Here is a 19,771-nt window from a genome sequence, read left to right as displayed (position 1 = left end):
CAGATACCTCCACCAAAATAATAAAAGAATGAGCTAAATAACAAAAAGTAAAATCAACAAAAGAAACAGGTAAAAGTTATTCAATTAATCCTTTTATTAAATGATGAACAAAGGAAACATAAAAATAACAATCAAAACTAAAGGAGTAAGTGAAATTCTGTTTGATATATATCTGAGCTTATGTCGTACCCCTTAAGGTAATCCTGCTGCTGCCGCTTCCCAGGTTGTATCAGAAACCTGGGTGTGATCCCTGGCTTCATGACAGTTAACGGTTGTCTGGCTTCTGACTGGCACCCCTGACCAAAGATATAGGAAGACTGCCAACACAAGGCTCAGTTGGTATAACACCAGCACATTAATCTGAAGGTCGTTGGTTCAAATCCTGCTCTCGTCAATATTTCTTTGTTCAACCCAAATTATTCATTTTACTTTAATCTTACTTCTAATAAAACCACACCTATTTTGGCACATTTAGTTTAATACTTATCCCAATACTTGAAGAACTCGATTCTCTCTTGAATAAACAGCCTCAGACGAATCGCAACATAGGGATCAAGATCGGAGTAGAATTTCAATCCAGTTAGTAGTTCAACATCTTTGACTCTGGCAATATTGGTCTCCATATAGTCCGACGGACTCTAGAGATGATAATAATTTACAAATAAATTAGTCTCGGATGACGTTGCAGTTCAAACAAACAGCCATGATATTCTCCCAACTTTAGTCTAATTTCCCCCCAAAAAATTCCCTTGTAAAACCAGAAAAACTCGCTAAAAAGCCTAAATAACTTTAAAGACAGTGGACACTATTGGTAATTGTCAAAGACCAGTCTCCTCACTTGGTTTTCTTAAACATATGCATAAAATAACAAACCTGTGAAAATCTGAGCTCAATTGGTCGTCGAAGTTGTGAGATATGAATGAAATTAAAAAACACTTGTCACACGAAGTTGTGTGCTTTCAGACGCTTGATTTCGAGACCTCAAATTCTAAACTTGAGGTCTTGAAATCAAATTCATGGAAAATTACTTGTTACTCGAAAACTACGTCACTTCAGAGGGAGCCGTTTCTCACAATGTTTTATACTATCAACCTCTCCCCATTGCTCGTTACCAAGTGAGGTTTTATGCTGATAATTATTTTGAGTAATTACCAATAGTGTCCACTGCCTTTAATATAATCTTTGTAAGATTTTATGAATATTTTCTGTCTGTAATAATAATGTAGTTGCTGATTTTTGTATTTTTGTGAGGTGCTTTGAGGCCTTACATACGGCACTATGTAATCTTTTTTATAAAACCATACATCGTATGAACAAGTAGGTCAACCATTAAACTCGACGTTTTTCAAAGAACCAAACATCAAGCCTGAACAAAGCAAAGTCATTTCATAGTTGTCACTGGTTCCCCATTCAATTTAGTGCTTAGCAGAAATTTTTCCAGCAGTACTTCCTGCTTAACAGCTTTATGAAATTGGGCCCAGTAAACCAGTTATTTTTTTCTCCAAAAGTGATAAAGAATTGCATATGAATGTGATCCCAGGGCAAAAACCTTCACATAATATTTCCTGCGTTACCCTGGTGGCAGAGGTGGGATAATTAACTCCCTCACATATTATTTCCTGCATTACACTACCTTTACCCCCGTAACTCTCTTACCTGACACGTCTGTATTCCATCTTTGTTGTGAAGAATGAACGCCAATGGGTTGAGCTTGGAACAATTTTTGACGAGTGGTAAGCTGGGTGTGTCTGAACACATGGTGATCACGACGAAATAATGGGTAGGGATAAAGGTGTCCTGAAGCTTTAACCTTCATACAAAGAGAGAAAATTGAATTATTTGGAAGCCCCCTCCCAGACAGGACTTGGAATAATTTAAGCCAAGTATTATTATTATTACTAGTAGAAACACACACGGTATTACCGCACACCAAATATAATATTATGATTATTATTATTATTATTATTGCCAAAACGTTAAAAGCACAAAAATGTAAATACAAAGTAAGAAAGGTCAAACATCCAGGACAGTCAAAATTATTTGTTGGCCTGACTTTTCAACCCTAGCAGTGTCTTTCTCGAAGGCAAATTGTTTAATACGCACCCTTTTTGCATTAAGACTTCTATTGGATCTCTAAAACCATCAAAGTCGTAGTCAAAGATTGGCCCGGTTACAACGTTGATTCCATTGTAGCTATCGGCCCACTTAGGAAGATAAACATCCAGGTATCCACTCCAAATATCTAAACAGGTGGAAGTACAGAAGTAAGACATACAGTCATGGTTCCCATATGCAATTCCCATTGCAGAAAAATATACAGAGAATACAAAATGTAAAAAGATAATTGAACAATTACAGAATGGAAACATCAACAGTTTTTTAACACGGAATAGTTAAAAAAAAAAAATTATATTGGAAAAAAAAAAAAACACCTTTACCTTGGATAAAACCTGCAAACTGTGGAACCATGTTGGAGGTGATAAGGCTGTCCATCTTGGCTTCCAGTGTCTCAGTCAATCCTGAAAAAAAAATATACTTGCCAATTATAAGAGGATCGTTCTCATAAAAAAATTGCATCGAATTCTAAATTTTAAATTAAATGGTTTTAAAATGGAAAAAATAAGGCAAAACAATAAAACAAGATTAACAATGAAAACATAACAATAATAATTTATTGGTTTTTACTAGTTTCTGTTTAGCAAGTTTTTATTTGTTTAGCAAGTTTTTATGAAATTGGGCTCAGGGGAGTGTCCAACACCATCTTAATAAGCAACTATTTTGTGATTTGAATGACCACAAAATCCCACTGAACTATTTATTTTACACACTACCTGGTGAGTAGGAGAAGCCCACAGTAATGTTAGCAAAGTCCCCATCAGTCACGTTGTAGTCCGAGCATTTTGGTGTAATGTCCGTTTCAACACGAACATCTGATCTCGTGGTGCAATTGACATCTGGGGAAGTACTTCTGAACTGTTTTAGACAACGATGCAAATTAAGTTCAAGAAACTAAGAACATTTTTGAAGGTTTTCTTGGGGAAACAGAGTTGACAAATGTTTCCGGAAACTCTTTGGTTATGGGTGGCCGAGGGGCTGATTTGCCCAAAATTGTACACAGATAAAAACACAAGTAACAATATCTAATACCAAGTAAAATGTTTGCCTTCTCTGTTCATTTTTTTCTTCTTCTTGCTGTGCCTGAATTTGACCCACTGTTTTGCCTGAATTTGAGAGGGAGGTTGCCCCCCCCCCTTGTGTGGCATGCCTTTGATCACACGTGACTGCAGCATTCGCAAAGGAACACCAACTCACAAATTGTTTCTCATATTCAAATATTTAGGGGTAAAAAAAAACATTCCAAAACCACATTACTTCGAAGGGAATTCTTTCTCTAAATAGTTTTAACGATCACCAGCTGCAGTTCTTTTCACCAAGTAAGTTTTTATGGCCAGCAATTTTGTTTAGTTATTTAGTTAAGACCCTACCTTTAAAGTGGGCATTACTTACTTGCTTCTTATCGATGGTGAAAGTGGTGTACAATGGCATCTTCAGCTGATGACTGTAACCCGTTATGTAGTCTTGCTGGAACAACTCACAAAACTCTGTCTTAAAGGAGACTTCAGGCATCCCAAACATTGCGTGCTTAGATTTTGAGGCCAACTCTAGATTGGAGTACAAAGATGGAGGAAAATAAAATTTAAAAAAAACCCATAAATGTCAGAGCCTCAGGTTGGTGAGTGGTATCTTTCCTCACCGTCTACCTCTAGGGTCCTGATTCAAATCACGCCGGTGCACGATGTGGATTGGGTTTTGACAGTCCCAAACTGACTGTGTGTCTTTCCTGGAATATTTCATCTAAAAATGAAACTTCTTTCATTATCTTCTCTCTATTTGGGATATTGGCTAGTAGAGTGATTAAGTTCGCTTTTCTGAGAGTCATTGGCCTCACACCCAGAATTTTTTTTTTCAAATATAAAAATAATATAAAACTCACTTGCATCATCGGACAAGTTCAGCTGCTCATCAAACTCTTGAATTGTTTTGTCGGTTTCATTCTGTATTGAAACATAATTGAACTCACATGTCAAATAAATCAGACTGATTAAAAGGGCAATCTCAGTGGTCTAGTTGGTATGACACTGCTCTAGAATTGCAAAGATTGTGGGTTCGAATCCCACCCAAGTAATATGCTTGTAATTTCTTTTCTTCACAGAACTCGGGTATACAGTGCCAACACATATTGGTGTATTGGTAAAACCAAAGTTAATATTCTTTATCCCAGATGCGAACTCAACATCTATTAATTATAAAGGAAAGTAAGTAACGACTCACTTACCGAGACCATATCCTGACAAACACACAGCGAGCTATCGTCAAGCAGTCTATCGGAATACTCCTGCTCAGACGCAGGGTATGGACAAGAGAGGGCTTCAGAATAATTAGCCTTATTGGACGGAGGAAGCGGAGGTGGGTTCTCAAGAATATGATGAAGACTTCCATATTCACCATCATTTGTTGGTGGGTTCAGTCCTAAGATGTCTATAAGAAAATGAAGAAAAAATAACTATTAACATGAAAGATGTTTTCATTTTTATTTTGTTTACTAATGGTCAAGGACCACAATGTTGAATTCCTACTCTTGTAAAGCTTGCATTTTGTTGACTCAGAAAAAACATTTACTTCTATTTTTAGTACGAGTACGAAATTGCAACTAGCAACACTGAGCCGACAGTTTTATGTTTTTGCTTCCATTTTTTCATTAGTTATAACTCACCACACATGAGACTAAAGAGTTCCACATTTTGGAAAGGTTCTATAGCCAAATTCTCCTTGAATACTGGACCATACGCAAGAAACAGACTCTGAAATCAATAAAAAGACACACAATAATAATAGCACCTGTTGCTTTAATTAACTAAAGAACCTAAATGATGGCTACAGTTTGAAGTTAATACTTCACTCAAAAGTTTAAAACCAAGGTAAGCTCATGACAATTTGTTTTTGTAATGATTTATTTCATAATTTAGGGCTGGGCAAAGATAAATTAACGTGGGTTTCTTTCAACTGAGCAATCTAAAGTTACCTGTTTAATTAAGTTCTGAAGTTGAACGTACCTGCATTTTGACAGCCAAGTTGTCATACCCATGACCAGCCCCGTTACAAGCAGTTGTAAAATTACTATCAGATCAAAGAAAACAAACGGACATTATTTACAAATTGGACAAACATTCTTTCGAAGCAAGATACTTGACTAAAGTTGCTATGTCCTTTGAATGGAACATTAACCCATAGGTCCCGTGTGCTAGGATCGGTAGTGTGTGTTAAAGAATCTAGAACACTTATCATGGTAGAGTACCCCAGTGTTTCTGGTTCACAGCAAGCACCCTTGTGTACACGGGTTTCCTCAGGCTTGCGCGCTGTAGCAACCACCCTTGTGTACACGGGTTTCCTCAGGCTTGGGAGCTGTAGCAACCACCCTTGTGTACACGGGTTTCCTTAGGCTTGCGCGTTATAGCAACCACCCTTGTGTACACGGGTTTCCTCAGGCTTGCGCGCTGTAGCGATTAAGATTACTTGTAAAGCATGCTTTGTTTAATTACCAGAAATATAACAATATTGTTAATTATAATAGTAACATAACAATAACCAATTTGCAAAGGTTAAAACATATTTTGTAAAGGGTAACCTAAATGAAAAAAAAAAAAAAATTGTGAAAGCTGTATTTTTTTCTTCAAATAGACAAACCTGCTGTTTTTTCGAAAAGTGAATTATACTTTAGTATCTTACTTGCTGATTGTATAGCCTTCCTCTACAGGTATGAGAATATCCTCAATCCGTCTGTTATTCATGTAGTGAAACCTCTTAGGCATGTCTTGCTTCACGTATGGAATAGCTGCAGGATCACGGCACTATCAAATACAAAGTCAACTTACATTAGGAGTCTCATTTTTAGTAGTTCTGCAGTTTGCATGTATTTCATCAAATTGATGAACGAGTTGATTTTGGTCCCATAGGTGAGAATAGGTGTGAATTGTCCCCTTGCACACACGTCACACGCTGCGACTGTGCCACACCCAGTGGGCCATAGGTTAAAGTGTAAACACCGCATTGCCTAAAATGCGCACTTCACTAAACAACGCACAGTGACATTGCCCACCAAAAGGGTGCATCGAAGTTTATTCTGATGATGACGTCAAGTGAAGTGGGTCAATAGAGAACATAGAGAAAGGAATTGAGGTCCTTTCTCTATGATGAGACATTCTCAAGCAAAAAGCTGGGATAACCTTCTTATTGTTAAGGAGATTTACAAAGAGTGATATATAAAATCAATTACGTATAAATAAATAAAAGTCCTATACAACCAAATAACAATAAACCCAATTGATTTATTCTGAAATATTGTATAAAAAGAGTCCATACCTTTAAACGGTCAACTACCTCTCTTGGCTCCTTTAGTGCAGCTGATAATAAATAAAAGAATTTATGTAATAAAGTAATTTATGTAATAAAGTAATTTATGTAATAAAGTCATTTATGTAATAAAGTAATTTATGTAATAAAGTAGTTTATGTAATAAAGTAATTTATGTAATAAAGTAATTTATGTAATAAAGTAATTTATGTAATAAAGTAATTTATGTAATAAAGTAATTTATGTAATAAAGTAATTTATGTAATAAAGTCATTTATGTAATAAAGTCATTTATGTAATAAAGTCATTTATGTAATAAAGTAGTTTATGTTATAAAGTCATTTATGTAATTATGTAATTTTAATCTTATTATGTGATTTAAACTAATAGTTTTATTTATAAGTTAAAAGCTGCTATAAGCCTAGGCCTAGTATAGTAAAGTAAATACAATATAAGGGTATTAATAAGAACATCCTACAGGCCTGCTCTGAATTTTGATGATGCGGCTAAACAACTAACTGTAGCCGTAAACATAAGTCATAGCCGTAGCTGCAAATTCAGTTATGATCCCAGATCAATACTATTCTTACCTGTAGGCTTAGGAGTGTATCTCATCATAGTGCCTGATGTGTAATCACTGTCATAATCAGTGAAATCAAAATCAAATTTACCATTGGGCTGAAAATACATCAAAGAAACACACCAAGACATTAACGCTTCTTCACTTCAAATCTTGTTTACATCACCACATTACTTCAAAGTGAGATGTTTCTCAAAATGCTTTATACTATCGAAAGCTGATGTAGGCTTCTAACCAAAGTATGCCTTGTATATATTAAAGGCAGTGGACACTATTGGTAATTACTCAAAATAATTATTATCATAAAACCTTTCTTGGTTACGAGTAATGGGGAAAGGTTGATAGTATAAGACATTGTGAGAAACAGCTCCCTCCCTCAAAGAAGTAGTTTTCCACAATTTGATTTCGAGACTTCAAGCTTAGAATTTGAGGTCTCGAAATCAAGCATCTGAAAACACACAACTTCGAGAAAGAGCTAAGCTTATCACTCAAATAATATAAGACTTCAGGTATGAAGCCTTTTAATATTTCTTTTGTTATTCTCTTGCAACTTCAGAGACCAATTGAGACAAAATTTTCACAGATTTATTATTGTATGCATATGCTTGGAAACACCAGGTGAGAATACTAGTCTTTGACAATGACCATTTAGTGCCTTTAAGATCAAGATGTGAACTTACATCACCCAATATAATTGCAGCATCTTCACAGCTTCTGTTAGCCATCCCATGATCAGCAAGAATGATGACACTAGCGCATTCATGCATGTCCACTGCCAACAAGGCGTCCATGAGATCACCAATGTAGCCATCCACCTTCTCAAGGGCTTTGTTTTGCTGAAAGAAACCAAAAGTAATTGTGTTTAGACTGCAGGACTTACAATCATGAAGGGTGGGGGTTCGAATCCCCCAAGCTAACTGGTGATTTCACAATAACTAGAATAAGAAAACACAATCTACGGCAGCAGTTTTTTTCCGGCCACCATCAAAAAGTAATTGTGTTTAGACTGCAGGACTTACAATCATGAAGGTTTGGGGTTCCAATCCCCCAAGCTAACTGGTGATTTTACAATGACTAGAATAAGAAAACACAATCTTCAATTCCATAAAATGCATCACACAACCAAAATCTACGGCAGCAGTTTTTTCCGGCCACCATCAAGGACTGGATAGCAACTCATTAGACATCTTCAAAGACACCCTCACTAAGCACTTCAAAAATTAAGCCATGCATCCCATCCACACATTGCGCAAAGCTGGTGTGATGTGTCTTTAGACATTTTTTTTGCCAGCTTAACTATACAGATACAGAATTCAGTGCTAACAGTGCTTACACACATCAGTGTATACGGGTAAAACCAAAATAAATAGAGGAAGTTACTGAATCACAATTTCTTGATTTGTGCTATTCCTAATCATAGATGTTGAATGAATGTGTAAATGTGAGATATTGGCTGTTGCCTGCTTGGCACTTCCCTTGTGTGAGTTTGCCAATTTCCTTTGTTGACTGGAAGATCGTCTAAACAAACAAACCAACAACAATCATTCATTGTTAGAAAGGTGTACCAAGCTCTAGTGTTTCTGATCAGCAGAGTGTGGGTTCGAGTCACGGTTGTGGCACTTTTGTCTTTGAGCAAGATACTTAACCATTGTTGCCGTGTCAAAACTTTTAGTTGCCAACCACCTGTTCTTTTCAGAACCAGCACTACTCAAACGAGATTTTCACACGGTGCTACCGCAAACCTCACCTGATAAAACTTCCACCATGCTAAGTTTCAAATCCTACTTATATCCTACCTCGTCAGAATCAGGTCCATACTGATGCCCCGTCTTATCAGGTTCATCAAAGTACAGAGTTATCAAATCAGGTCTGTAATGCACATAAGAACAAAATTATCAACAATTAGGGGTGAGAGTCACTGCTGGCAAAAAAGTATAAAACTGTGATCCAGATATTAGGAGGAATGTTAAAATGATAGCATGTCCACCTTTAATACCCACGTTGGAGTTAATGGGTGCGTTCGATTAGCTTCCCTGGGTGAGCCCCTGAGAAGAGCTAAACGAACGACCACTCACCACTCTTATAGTGACATCATACACCTGGGGCCAGCCCCCAAGTGACCCACTCCACAAACAGGGCACTGGGGCTGACCCGGGTGAGCCCCTGGAATGACGTCAAAACTATTCGAACGCACCGGGGGAAGACCGGGGTAGACCCAGGGAAGCTAAACGAACGCACCCATAGATTCAACAGTATTCAAAGCATAAGAGAAGTAGATCAAAAAGCCAGACTTTGAGTCAATTTGGAGAAAAAACACAGAATATTTTTGTTTATTTGACAGACTTTAAAAAGTCTGAATTCAAATAAAAGTCACAAATTTCTCATCCCTATTAAACAGAAGGTTTGTATCGAGATATTTGGTCCTTGGAAGTAGTCGGCAAGTTTTATTGAGGACAAGGGCCGGCCAAAATGGCCCAATTGCATAGAGCTGCTCAAGCACAAAATTCTGCTTAAGCAAAATAATCCATGCTTAGTAAAATCAGATTACCGGCCAGTAACATGTGTAAAATAAGCGAGCTTTTTTTGTGCTTAACCCAAATTGTTTGCTTAAGCAGCTCTATGAAATTGGCCAATGGTCATGTGGTATATATGCTATAATAGAGTTTTCAGACTATTTAATCACAATGTTTTTTTGTTTTTTTCGCAAGAGTAAAAAAAACAAAACGGAAATCAGACTAAAGTAAGACGAGTTTCATGCCTGGTTTATAGAGTATTATTGAGTTAGTAGTCAGAAAGAAACTTTTTGGAACTCACCTTTTTCCAGTTGGCAGTTGTAACCAACCACGAATTGTATCAATTTTTTGTTCAGCTGTAGTATCTCTATAGGAAAATAAATGTAGTTATTATTTGTGCTGAAAAATAAATCTTTTTCTTGGTAAAATTTCTTCCAAGGCATTTTTATTTACCAATTAGTTTTGTATAGGTTTTGAGGCATTGCATGATGAGGTTTCAAAATTTATTTGGTTTGCTGTAACACCATGTGTGTATCTACTTGCCAGGTAGAGTTTGTTCTTAGAAAACTGTCTTGCTTTATTCTTTAATAAGTTTTTGGATATTACATTTTGTTCAAAGTCTGCAGTTTTGAATAAAATAGATTGGACAAGAACAAAAACCCAATAGTTTCTAAAAAGGTCATTCACTCAAACTTTTCAGTTTTCCAAAAAGGTCAACAAAGAATAGTTAAAAAGCTCTAAAATTAGTCTGACCCCTTTGGGTATAATGATAGTTAGCAGTCATTACCATTGTTGTACTCAGGAATAAGACAAAGATGGCAGCAGCATGGGAGACATGGTTTGCTAATAAAAAACATTTCTGTGTTTGAAATTTACGTTTTTACTCACCCGTTGTATTGAAAATAATAGTTTGGTCGCATATCTGTAAATGTAAAATACAAATCTTGAAATTAAAAATTACCAGAGTTACATTTTATAAGCTTTCATATGACAAATTCAATGTTTCTAAAAGTACTTTCTATTTACGCGTAGACAATGTATTTATGTGTTTACACTCACATCAGATTAACTTACACTCCAATAGTAAGTGGCATAACAAGAGTGCTCAAAGGGGGCTCGTTTTAGAGAAATGCGAATGGAAACTACAGTTTTAATTGGCCAGAAGTGCCCCCTAGAAAATATCCCTAAAAATTGACCTTAGTTTGGGAGGAGGTTCTTACCCTGTACATCTACATCAGATCCAACCCAGAAGTAACATGCAGTCCGTAGCCCTTGCTTCATGGCTGTATTCCAAATCTAAAAGAAACACTTTTATAAGTTAGACTTTTTGATAAAACACTTTTTTTTTAAACAGTTTTCTAAGTAAGATTTGAAACTTTGCATGATGTGAGTATATTTAAATGAGGTTTGCAGTAGCACCATGTGTAAAACTATTCAGAGCATTGACTTTGATTTATCACGATATCAACCTCTACCCTCGCAGGTACCCATTTATACCCCATGGTAACGAGAAGCAATTATAGCAAAGTATCTTGCTCAAGGACACAAGTGTGATGTCCAGGATTGGAACCAACATTCCGATGACTAAACAACCAGAACTTGAGTTTGATGCTCTAGACTACTCGGCTGTGACCCAAGTTACGAAGCTTCATAGGCCAAGCTGCCCTCGGGCATTTTATTGTACTTTCGTACATTTTTGCCAAACTGGTAATTGACCTGATCTTGTAAGTAATAAAAGCAGTTGAAGCTGCGTCAAAAGAAATGTTTTTGCTATTAAATTATTCTTTGGGTATTTTTTTCTTTTTTTACCCCTACACCGATGTGTGTTAGCACTGTATACTCAGTACTTTCCAGAGTTCTATGAAAAAATATCACAGGCATGTTACTCGGGTGGGATTCAAACCAAAGACCCTTGCAATTCTAGAGTAGTGTCTTTGGGTGTCGTCTTAGAATAATACTCACCGGTTCTCCCCAGTACCAGTCGTTTTTATACTTCTCTTCAGTGCTCAAATAATACCATTTCTCTAACACCGGGTCGTACATGGCGTTACTTATCAGACCATTGTGTTCAGGAAACAAACCCTTGGTTCAAACACAAAATAAAAATGGTGAATATTTTGTTGGCAAAAAGGAATTGATAACAATTAATATAGTATTTCTAAAAAATACCACAAAAATATAATGACAAATATTTGTTAAAAGTAATAAGAACAATAAATAGCAAAAAGAAATGCACATGCCAAGCGATTAAATAATTGTTTTGTACCTGCTAAAATACAATTTTACCAAATTTGTTAAGCAATATTTTCTGATTTTGTTTAAGAATGTTGTGCTTAGTGAAAGATAGCAGGATACCAGTCAGAAATTGTGCATGTGAGATGGTTTTTTTGCTGGTAACCATATTCTGGTAAGCATTATTTGGTCAGCTGCTATTTATTTTGTGGTTTAGCAGCTCTATGAACTTTGGCCCAGCAGCGGATTTCACAAAACTTTACTCAACTGCGTAAGTCCACTTGCGCAACATTTATGGAGCAACTTGCGCCATAAACATTGCGCGAGTGAAATCGGCTGCTGGCCTATAGAGAAAGCCTTTAATAAAGTGATCAATAAAAACTTCAGAACCCTACAATCTGAGAAAAGCGGATTACCGTAGCAATGGCATAGTGGTTTGAAAATGTTACTGTCGGGAATGCTGGTAGCATGTAGGGTGTATGTACTCCACAGTCACCTGAGGTAAAAACAAAAACACATGCATAAGATCGTGGGTTCGAATCCAACCCAAGTAATAACGTGGATTTTTTTCACAGAACTTGGGTCAGTACCAAATAATACTCTTCATCTCAATGCAATGTTATTAAAAATTATTAACAACAGTTTTACTGAATTTTCTGATGAAAAAAAGGAACACTGATACTTACTGAGTCTTTTTATGTGAGGAGTAAATTCTCTGTTGAGATAGTCAGCTCTGAATCCATCTAAAGAAACTAGTATCAATGGAGGTTTGTCAACACTGGAAAAGAAACAAAGAGTTAAAGAGAAACTGAGATATGGAAGAATAAAGGGGTCATTTTTCTGTTTAGGTCTGCTCTTAATCTATCTATAAGGAAACTAGTATCAAGGGAGGTTTGTCAACACTGGAAAAGAAAGAGTTTAAGAGAAACTGAGTTATGGAAGAATAAATAAAAGTTTTATTTTTCTGTTGAAGAGGTCTCCTTGTTAAGGCAAAGTAAATGAAACCTTTTTGGTTGTTGAAATTGTTTGATTGTATCATTTATAAATGTAGATGTATACAATAAATATGGGAAAATAATCCCTACGGAATACACAATACTTCACATATTCAAATTTGGGGGTAGAAAAACTGATATATTTTAAGATAACCACAATTAGAATTGAAATGTTCCTCAAGATGCTTTATAATATCGAAAGATGCTGTAGGCTTCTAACCGAATGTTGCTATTGCCATTCATTTTATGAGTGATAACCAAACATTTACAGACCCTTTGAGATATGGAAGAATAAATACAGAAGTCACTCGGAGGTCTACTTTGAATTTCTTTGAAATTTGTCCTAAAATAATGAAATGGAAACTGACTTACCCTGGTGGACATCTGGGTTGAGATCCTGAAATGCAAGGAGTATCGATCCAATGCTCAGCTGCAAAGAAAACCATAAAAATCAGGAGAAAATGGTCAAAGAATCACTTAGGAAATAAATTTTGTGTCTTTGAAGTACTTAAAATAAATCTGACTTATATTGCATACTGTCTTCGTTCAATAGACCGATCCACTAAGCTCTGGTTCAAATCCAGCTCAAGTAATTTTTGAGAAAATATAATTATTTGTTGTAAACTGCTTACCAACCAAAAGGACCTATGGTATAAATGCCTTTAATGGCATAGCAAAGTCTTTCTAAAGTAAATTTTTCTTTGTTCAACCAACATTTTCAAAATTGTGACAATTTCAGTATACCTGGTTTTGGTGTTGTGTGTGGCGTAGTTGGCTTGTTAGGAACGTCTGAAGCTGACGTCCAAGATGGTTTAGTAGGCTCCGTTGTCGTCTGCGTCTCGGGAGTTGCTTGTGGAATAGAAGCATCGTTCCAAATCCCGTACCCAATCCCTATTCCGATCCCTAGGATACTTAGTGATATCACAGCAACCTGAAGGAATATTCAAGAATTAAGGAGTTATTATAGTCCATGGAGAGAGATTTATTTTCCTGTTAACTATTGGTAATTACTCTAAATAATTGTTTCCATAACAAGTTACATGTTAACGAGCAATGGAGAGATGTTAATAGTATAAAACAATGTGAGAAACTGTCGAAACGACTCCCTCGGAAAAGACATACATTTTGAGAATGAGGTAGTTTCTCACTCAAGTATTAAAATACTTCAGGCCTGAAGCATTTTTTAGGCATGAAAGCAAAAATATTTGTACAAAAAGGGTGTTTTTTCTTTCATTATTCTCTTGCAACTTCAATGACCAATTTTCACAGATTTGTTATTGTATGTCCATTTTGGGATACACTAATTAAAAACACTGGTCTTTGACAGTTGCCAATGGTGTCCAGCGTGCCTTTAAAATGAGAAAGTTTCATTTGAAAGTAAACTGGCAGTAAGTATTTTGTTTGTCCCAATGACTCCGTCTTGATTGTGCATAACAAAACTGGGGTGGATTTCACGAAGGTAGTCCTAACTTAGGACTAGTCCTAGGCAGTGCTAAGAGATAGGACCAGTCCTAAGTTAGGATGAGTTACTGGTCCCAACTTAGGACTGGTCCCATCTCTTAGCATTGCCTAGGACTAGTCCTAAGTTAGGAGTACCTTTGTGAAATCCACCCCTGGTCACATAGTGGTTCCTAAAACCCCTATATATCCTTGACAAATACCATTTTATTTTATTAATAAGAATTATTGAAATACTTACACTAAAGCCAATCACCAGGTACAGCCTAGATGCATTCTTCTGTTAACAAACACATAAACAAACAAGCAAGTTATTATACTTGGATGCATAGGTGAAATGGAAAAGCCAGATTTCACAAAGTGATTATAATTCTGTGACTCACAATGCACTTCCAAAATGCATTAAGTATTTATCATAATATTATACTAACACAAAGACCATCATCAGTTTTTTTTTCTTCACAATATAAACACAAATTAGACACGGGAAAAACGTCCACCCTCACTCTGAGCATTCTCGACCCTCTTCAATCAAAATGAAGTCTAAATGAAAAACCTCTCTTCCTACTTTATGAATTAGTTCATGGGACAAGTTGTGTGACCATTGTCTTTGAAAAACTGTGGCAAATTACATTAAACTGTGTCATTATAGGAATTTACCTTAAACTGGTACCCTCCATCTTCATCTATGTGCATTCCACTTGGCATGGTAGAAGTCAACCAACCTGATGATTAAATCCAATAGGCATACTTTTTAATTAAAAAACCCAAAACAACAATAATTTCCTTTTAGGCCAGACCTTCCAATCCCTACCACACTTTTCATTTATCAAATAATAAACCACAGTTTGTATACTCAGCGCCTTGAGTACCTTGTTTGGTAGATACGTGCGCTATATAAGACTTCAATATTATTATTATTGCTTGTCAATAGTAATACAAACCACTGGAGGGCCACATACCGTGGCCCAATTTCATAACTGTTCAGCAGAAAATACTGCTCGGCAGATTTCTTTGCTAAGCAAAAATTGAGCGGGGCACCAGTCACAACGATGTAAACCTAATAAAATTTTGACATGGTAACCTGTTTCTGTTAAGCAATACTCTTCTGTGCTTAGCAAGTATTTGTGCTTACAGGCTTTATGAAGTTGGGCCTAGTGGCTAGAAGGACCATGGCATTCCATGCACTTACTGGTTGCCACCCACCACTGGTACTCTGTTCACAGTCATACACCAATCTAAACTATCAATAAATGATAACGTATGTTAATAACACTAAGCAACTTGTTATAAAGTATCTACAACTTACCCTACACTTAAGTCTACAAGATGTGTTTGACCTGTATTAGTCGGCAATGACCTGCAACGAGAAACTTCAAAAAGTAAGATGGCAATTTTGTTATATTCAAATTCAATAACGTTATCGGAAATACCCAAGAATGATTAGGCTTAAACTGTACTACACTTTATTAAAAACAACTGCATAAACACACCTATGACCTCACTCATGATAAAAAAAAAACCCGGCTAAACCAACATCAAGATCAGCTGGATAATCGTACAAGTCAATAAACCAGTTTTTTTTATGTTCCGATATTGATATCAAAGTACCTTTAGGAGGGCTTTACGATAAGTAAATATAAGCATTGATAAGACTTAGGGGGCAAACCACCCAAGGGCCACTTCATTTATATAAATGAATTGTTTACAAAACTTGAACATACTTTTTTTAAAGTCTTTTGGGTTAAGGGCGATAGTTGTTGACGTGTCACCATTGTTTGATATCAATGTAAATCGAGACTCTCAAAGTTGAATAATAATATATTTATTTATTTTGTATGCAAGTTTGCCCAAAACAAGGCTAAAAGTCACTCTAGGTAAAGGGCTACAAGGAAGAAAACATAGAAATGCAGAAACTCAGTGGAGCTAAAGGTAGGAATTGATATTCCTTTTGAAATACCTGGGACAACTTAAATCAAACTGAATTTAAATATATTTTGTAATCCATATTTTTACGACTGTATTTTCTCTTTTATTACAAACAAAAACCACAAACATAAATTTTAACAGCTGAAAAAATAGCTAAAAGAAAAGTAAAAAATCTGACAACAAACCAAAAGAAATCAAACTAAAACAAAATCAAAACAGGAAATAGGGAAAGTTAAAAAGATTTATTCATAGTATTCCACGCCAGAAAGGCAATCTGCAAAATCAGGATATGTTTAACAATCTTCCACCATGGGCCATTGTTCTCCATTTTGGACATGTCCAATGTGGAGAACAAAGGCCTATGACTGCAAAATATTCTTAGGTCACATTAAATTAGTCAAAAATAAATTAATACAAAACTGAGACTCATACAAAAGATGTATTAGTAAATTAAGACTTTTAAGAAGTAAGAAAGTTTTTTGTGCACATCCGCAACCATGGGTACACATTTTGCCTGTGTCCATTTTCATTAACTATTTTTTGCATTTATACTCTCGGTCCATCTGGTTGGTAAGTTGTTTGCAACAGCTTATTCTATTTTCTCGTTTATTTGGTGTCTAACAGTGTTGCCATGGTTGTGGCTGTGCAATAAACAATAATAAAGTACCACACAGGTAACGATAGCCACCCTGATAAAACAGATTTTAAAAAAGAAGTTAAGCACTTATTCCGTTAATACAATCAATTAATTGTTCAAAGTCAGGTGGAAAATACACAGGTGGAAAAAGTATAGAAGTAACTGTTATTAATTTGTTTAAATGGTTTAAATTTATTTTCAACTTACTCATTTATTTATTACTTTTTTGGGGAGGGGGGAATTAAATACACAAATTTTGGACTAAAACAGTTATGAGATATTGGTTTAAATGAATTTTAATGGCCAAGGGTTATGGGTGTGCAGAGTTACAACTACATTTTTTATTTAACAAAAACACTTAATTTATGAATCTTAGAACCAAGCAGTGTGCAGGACAAACAAACCCCACCCTACAACTGTATGCCTTCAGATCAAGCGCTATGGGTTACAAAAATTTTTCCTTTAAAACGAATATGGTTGGAAAGTTATTTTAAAAGTAGAAAACAAGGATCCACTTAAATATCCCTTGAAATTGTGTGGTTGAACGTGGTCCCATATTTGACTCCACCAAATGGCCGACCGTATGTTCTGCGGGCTACAACACACTGTGTAAGAATAATAATATTTTTAACCTTTTTGTCCGAACCACAAAAATACCTAAGTTTAGTTTCCATTGGCACATAGAAATAGAAAATTCGTTTAAAACAATAAAAAATGTGTTTAGTGCATAAATAACTCTTACAAAGGACAACAAACAATTCCAAACAGGAGGGTTGTGAGAGATTTGAATTCAAAGTGCTCATTTAATTGTCAGAGTTAAATTATTGTGATTCTCTATTTACATACTATGTTGCAACCTCCACTGTGAGAAGACTTCCTTTACAGAAATAACAAAAGTCCTTGCACGAATCGACTCGTATTGTTCAACATCAGAGTAAAATCGAAGACCAGTCAAAAGCTCAACATCTTTGACTTTAGCGGTGTGGGTTTCTACAAAGTCCGGTGTCATCTGAGCAAAATATCAAATAAAAAATACATTTCCAAATTATTTTTACTGAATTGCTATTAAATATTGCCTCTCAAATGAACTTAACCACTCTCACAAGCCCAAGGAAGCCTGCAAACAATATGCTTGCAACCAGATTACCAGCCAAAATATCATGATATTGGGCCCTCAGAAATGCAAATGAGTGTTGTTTTAAATCAATTCAATGAAATGAAATTAACTGAAGAAAATATCTTATGTAGATTTGAATTAGACCAGAATAATAGAAAAGTGCTTCAATTTTCATACCATTGCATTTAATTCAACTTGGAGGTTTGAATACGATTGGGGTTACCCTAAATAATAATGATAACAGTAAAGAACACTTAACATAGCATCGGTATCAGCCTGAAAAAAGGTGTCCGTGGAGGAAAACACCCATAAATAGGTAGCCTAGGTAACTAAGAAACTAAGGCTGTATCTTGACTAAGCAGCTACGGCTACGGCTATGACTATGACTGTTGCTAAGGGTGTTGTCAAGGATATTATACTATATTGATAGGGCAATCCAGCCTTAGCCGTAGCCGCCAATTCAGACACGGCTTTGACAATGTTTACCTGACAAGTCTGAATGCCGTCTTTGTTTTGAAGGATGAACGCCAACGGGTCTGGTTTGCAGTCCGTCGTGCCGATTGCTTGACCCCCTCGACAGCGATTAATCACAGCAAAGAAGTGTGTTGGTATAAATGTATCTTGAAGCTTAGATCTGCAAATTAAATAAATAAATAAACAAAAAGCGGTCTCTGAAAAAACTGAGCCCAATTTCATAAAGCCTGCAAGCATTAAAAACTTGACAGAAAAATCTTGCTTAACAGAAAAAAATGCTTAACCAGCCAAAATTCCATAAAGCTTGCATTGTTGCAACTAGTGCCCCATAAGTTTGCTAAGCAGTATTTTCAGCTTAGCAGCTTTATAAAAAATTGCTCCAGATCTCCACAGGTGGAATTATTTAAGATACCACAACAAGTTTATTTATTTAAAAAAAATTAAAATAAAAAAAAAGTGAACTATTTATTAAACATTGAATGTTCCACAAGAGCGACAAAATATCTTCTGTTTAAAAACAAAATGAAGTTTCCTTAAAAAAAGTTGTTCCTACCCATGTGCGTTGAGAACCTCCATGGAATCTCTGAGTCCATCCATATCATAATCAAAGATTGGTCCAGTGACCACGTTGATGCCGTTGTACTCGCTAGCCCACAGGGGCAGGTGGACATCCAAAACCCCACTCCAAAGATCTGTTCAACAATCAAAAATAAATAACCATGATGGAAGATTTTCCGTTGATAAACATGCATTATTATAATATCAAGGGTTCAGTGCTAAAACGTCATAATGTTTTCCTATTTTTATCAGTCAAAGCAAACATAAGGCTGGAAGAAAAATGAAAACCGGGGAACTGTTAGCACATAGGAGCAACATTGAGGTTGGCCGTTATTTTGGTTTGATGGAAAGATTGTTACCTTTTATGAACCCAGAGAACTGTGGGACCATGTTTGATGTAATGAGAGCGTCCATCTTAGCATCAAGAGAGCTGGTTAGTCCTGAAATTAGTAGAAAATGTTATTATTACTATTTATTATTATTACTAAAAAGATTTGTCAAGCGCAATTCGAAAAGGAGCATTGTACTGGCTAACTGCAACCATGCCTCGTGTGAACGCAAGGTACTAGTTTATAGCCAAGTCGTTTTCTCAAGCTAACCCCCTGCTGTGAATATATAGCAGTGAAGTTAGCTACTAAGTGAACATGCCAATACATATTCATAAGTAAACTTTGAATATTTAGCAGTGAAGTTGGCTACCCATGTGAACATACCTTACATATTCATAAGTTATCTTTGAATATTAATAGCAGTGAAGTTAGCTACTCATGTGAACATGCACATACATATTCATAAGTTATCTTTGAATATTTAGCAGTGAAGTTAGCTACTCATGTGAACATTCCGTACATATTCATAAGTTATCTT

At 35.8% G+C, this 19,771-nt stretch overlaps 2 protein-coding genes across 2 annotated transcripts in view; both read right to left on the bottom strand.

The window, feature by feature from the left end:
* Window positions 1-72: 72 nt before the first annotated feature.
* Window positions 73-17,688, bottom strand: LOC139952067 (venom phosphodiesterase 2-like). The gene is made up of 27 exons (XM_071951009.1): window positions 17,602-17,688; window positions 15,499-15,549; window positions 14,850-14,914; window positions 14,431-14,469; window positions 13,476-13,662; window positions 13,104-13,161; window positions 12,423-12,514; window positions 12,153-12,232; window positions 11,467-11,586; window positions 10,725-10,800; window positions 10,393-10,426; window positions 9,806-9,871; window positions 8,788-8,860; window positions 7,672-7,827; window positions 7,002-7,089; window positions 6,421-6,461; window positions 5,788-5,909; window positions 5,115-5,178; window positions 4,775-4,862; window positions 4,337-4,539; window positions 3,995-4,055; window positions 3,508-3,662; window positions 2,832-2,973; window positions 2,439-2,519; window positions 2,104-2,242; window positions 1,657-1,810; window positions 73-638 (listed from the first exon to the last, which is right to left on the bottom strand). The coding sequence occupies exons 3-27, from the start codon at window positions 14,895-14,897 to the stop codon at window positions 477-479; spliced, it is 2,529 nt and encodes an 842-aa protein (XP_071807110.1). The 5' UTR covers window positions 14,898-14,914; window positions 15,499-15,549; window positions 17,602-17,688; the 3' UTR covers window positions 73-476.
* The window catches only part of LOC139952066 (venom phosphodiesterase 2-like), a 20,129-nt gene continuing 16,699 nt past the window's right edge, over window positions 16,342-19,771 (bottom strand). Inside the window, exons 24-27 of the mRNA XM_071951008.1 lie at window positions 19,264-19,344; window positions 18,900-19,038; window positions 18,359-18,506; window positions 16,342-17,764 (exon numbers count right to left, since the gene is read on the bottom strand). Coding sequence (XP_071807109.1) covers window positions 17,594-17,764; window positions 18,359-18,506; window positions 18,900-19,038; window positions 19,264-19,344 — 539 coding nt within the window. The 3' untranslated portion in view covers window positions 16,342-17,593. The remainder of the gene's footprint in view (window positions 17,765-18,358; window positions 18,507-18,899; window positions 19,039-19,263; window positions 19,345-19,771) is intronic.

Source organism: Asterias amurensis, chromosome 20 (assembly GCF_032118995.1).
Source record: "Asterias amurensis chromosome 20, ASM3211899v1".
NCBI lineage: Eukaryota > Metazoa > Echinodermata > Asteroidea > Forcipulatida > Asteriidae > Asterias > Asterias amurensis.
The sequence above is the reverse complement of the archived record's forward strand: the minus strand, read 5'-3'. Positions and strand labels throughout refer to the sequence as shown.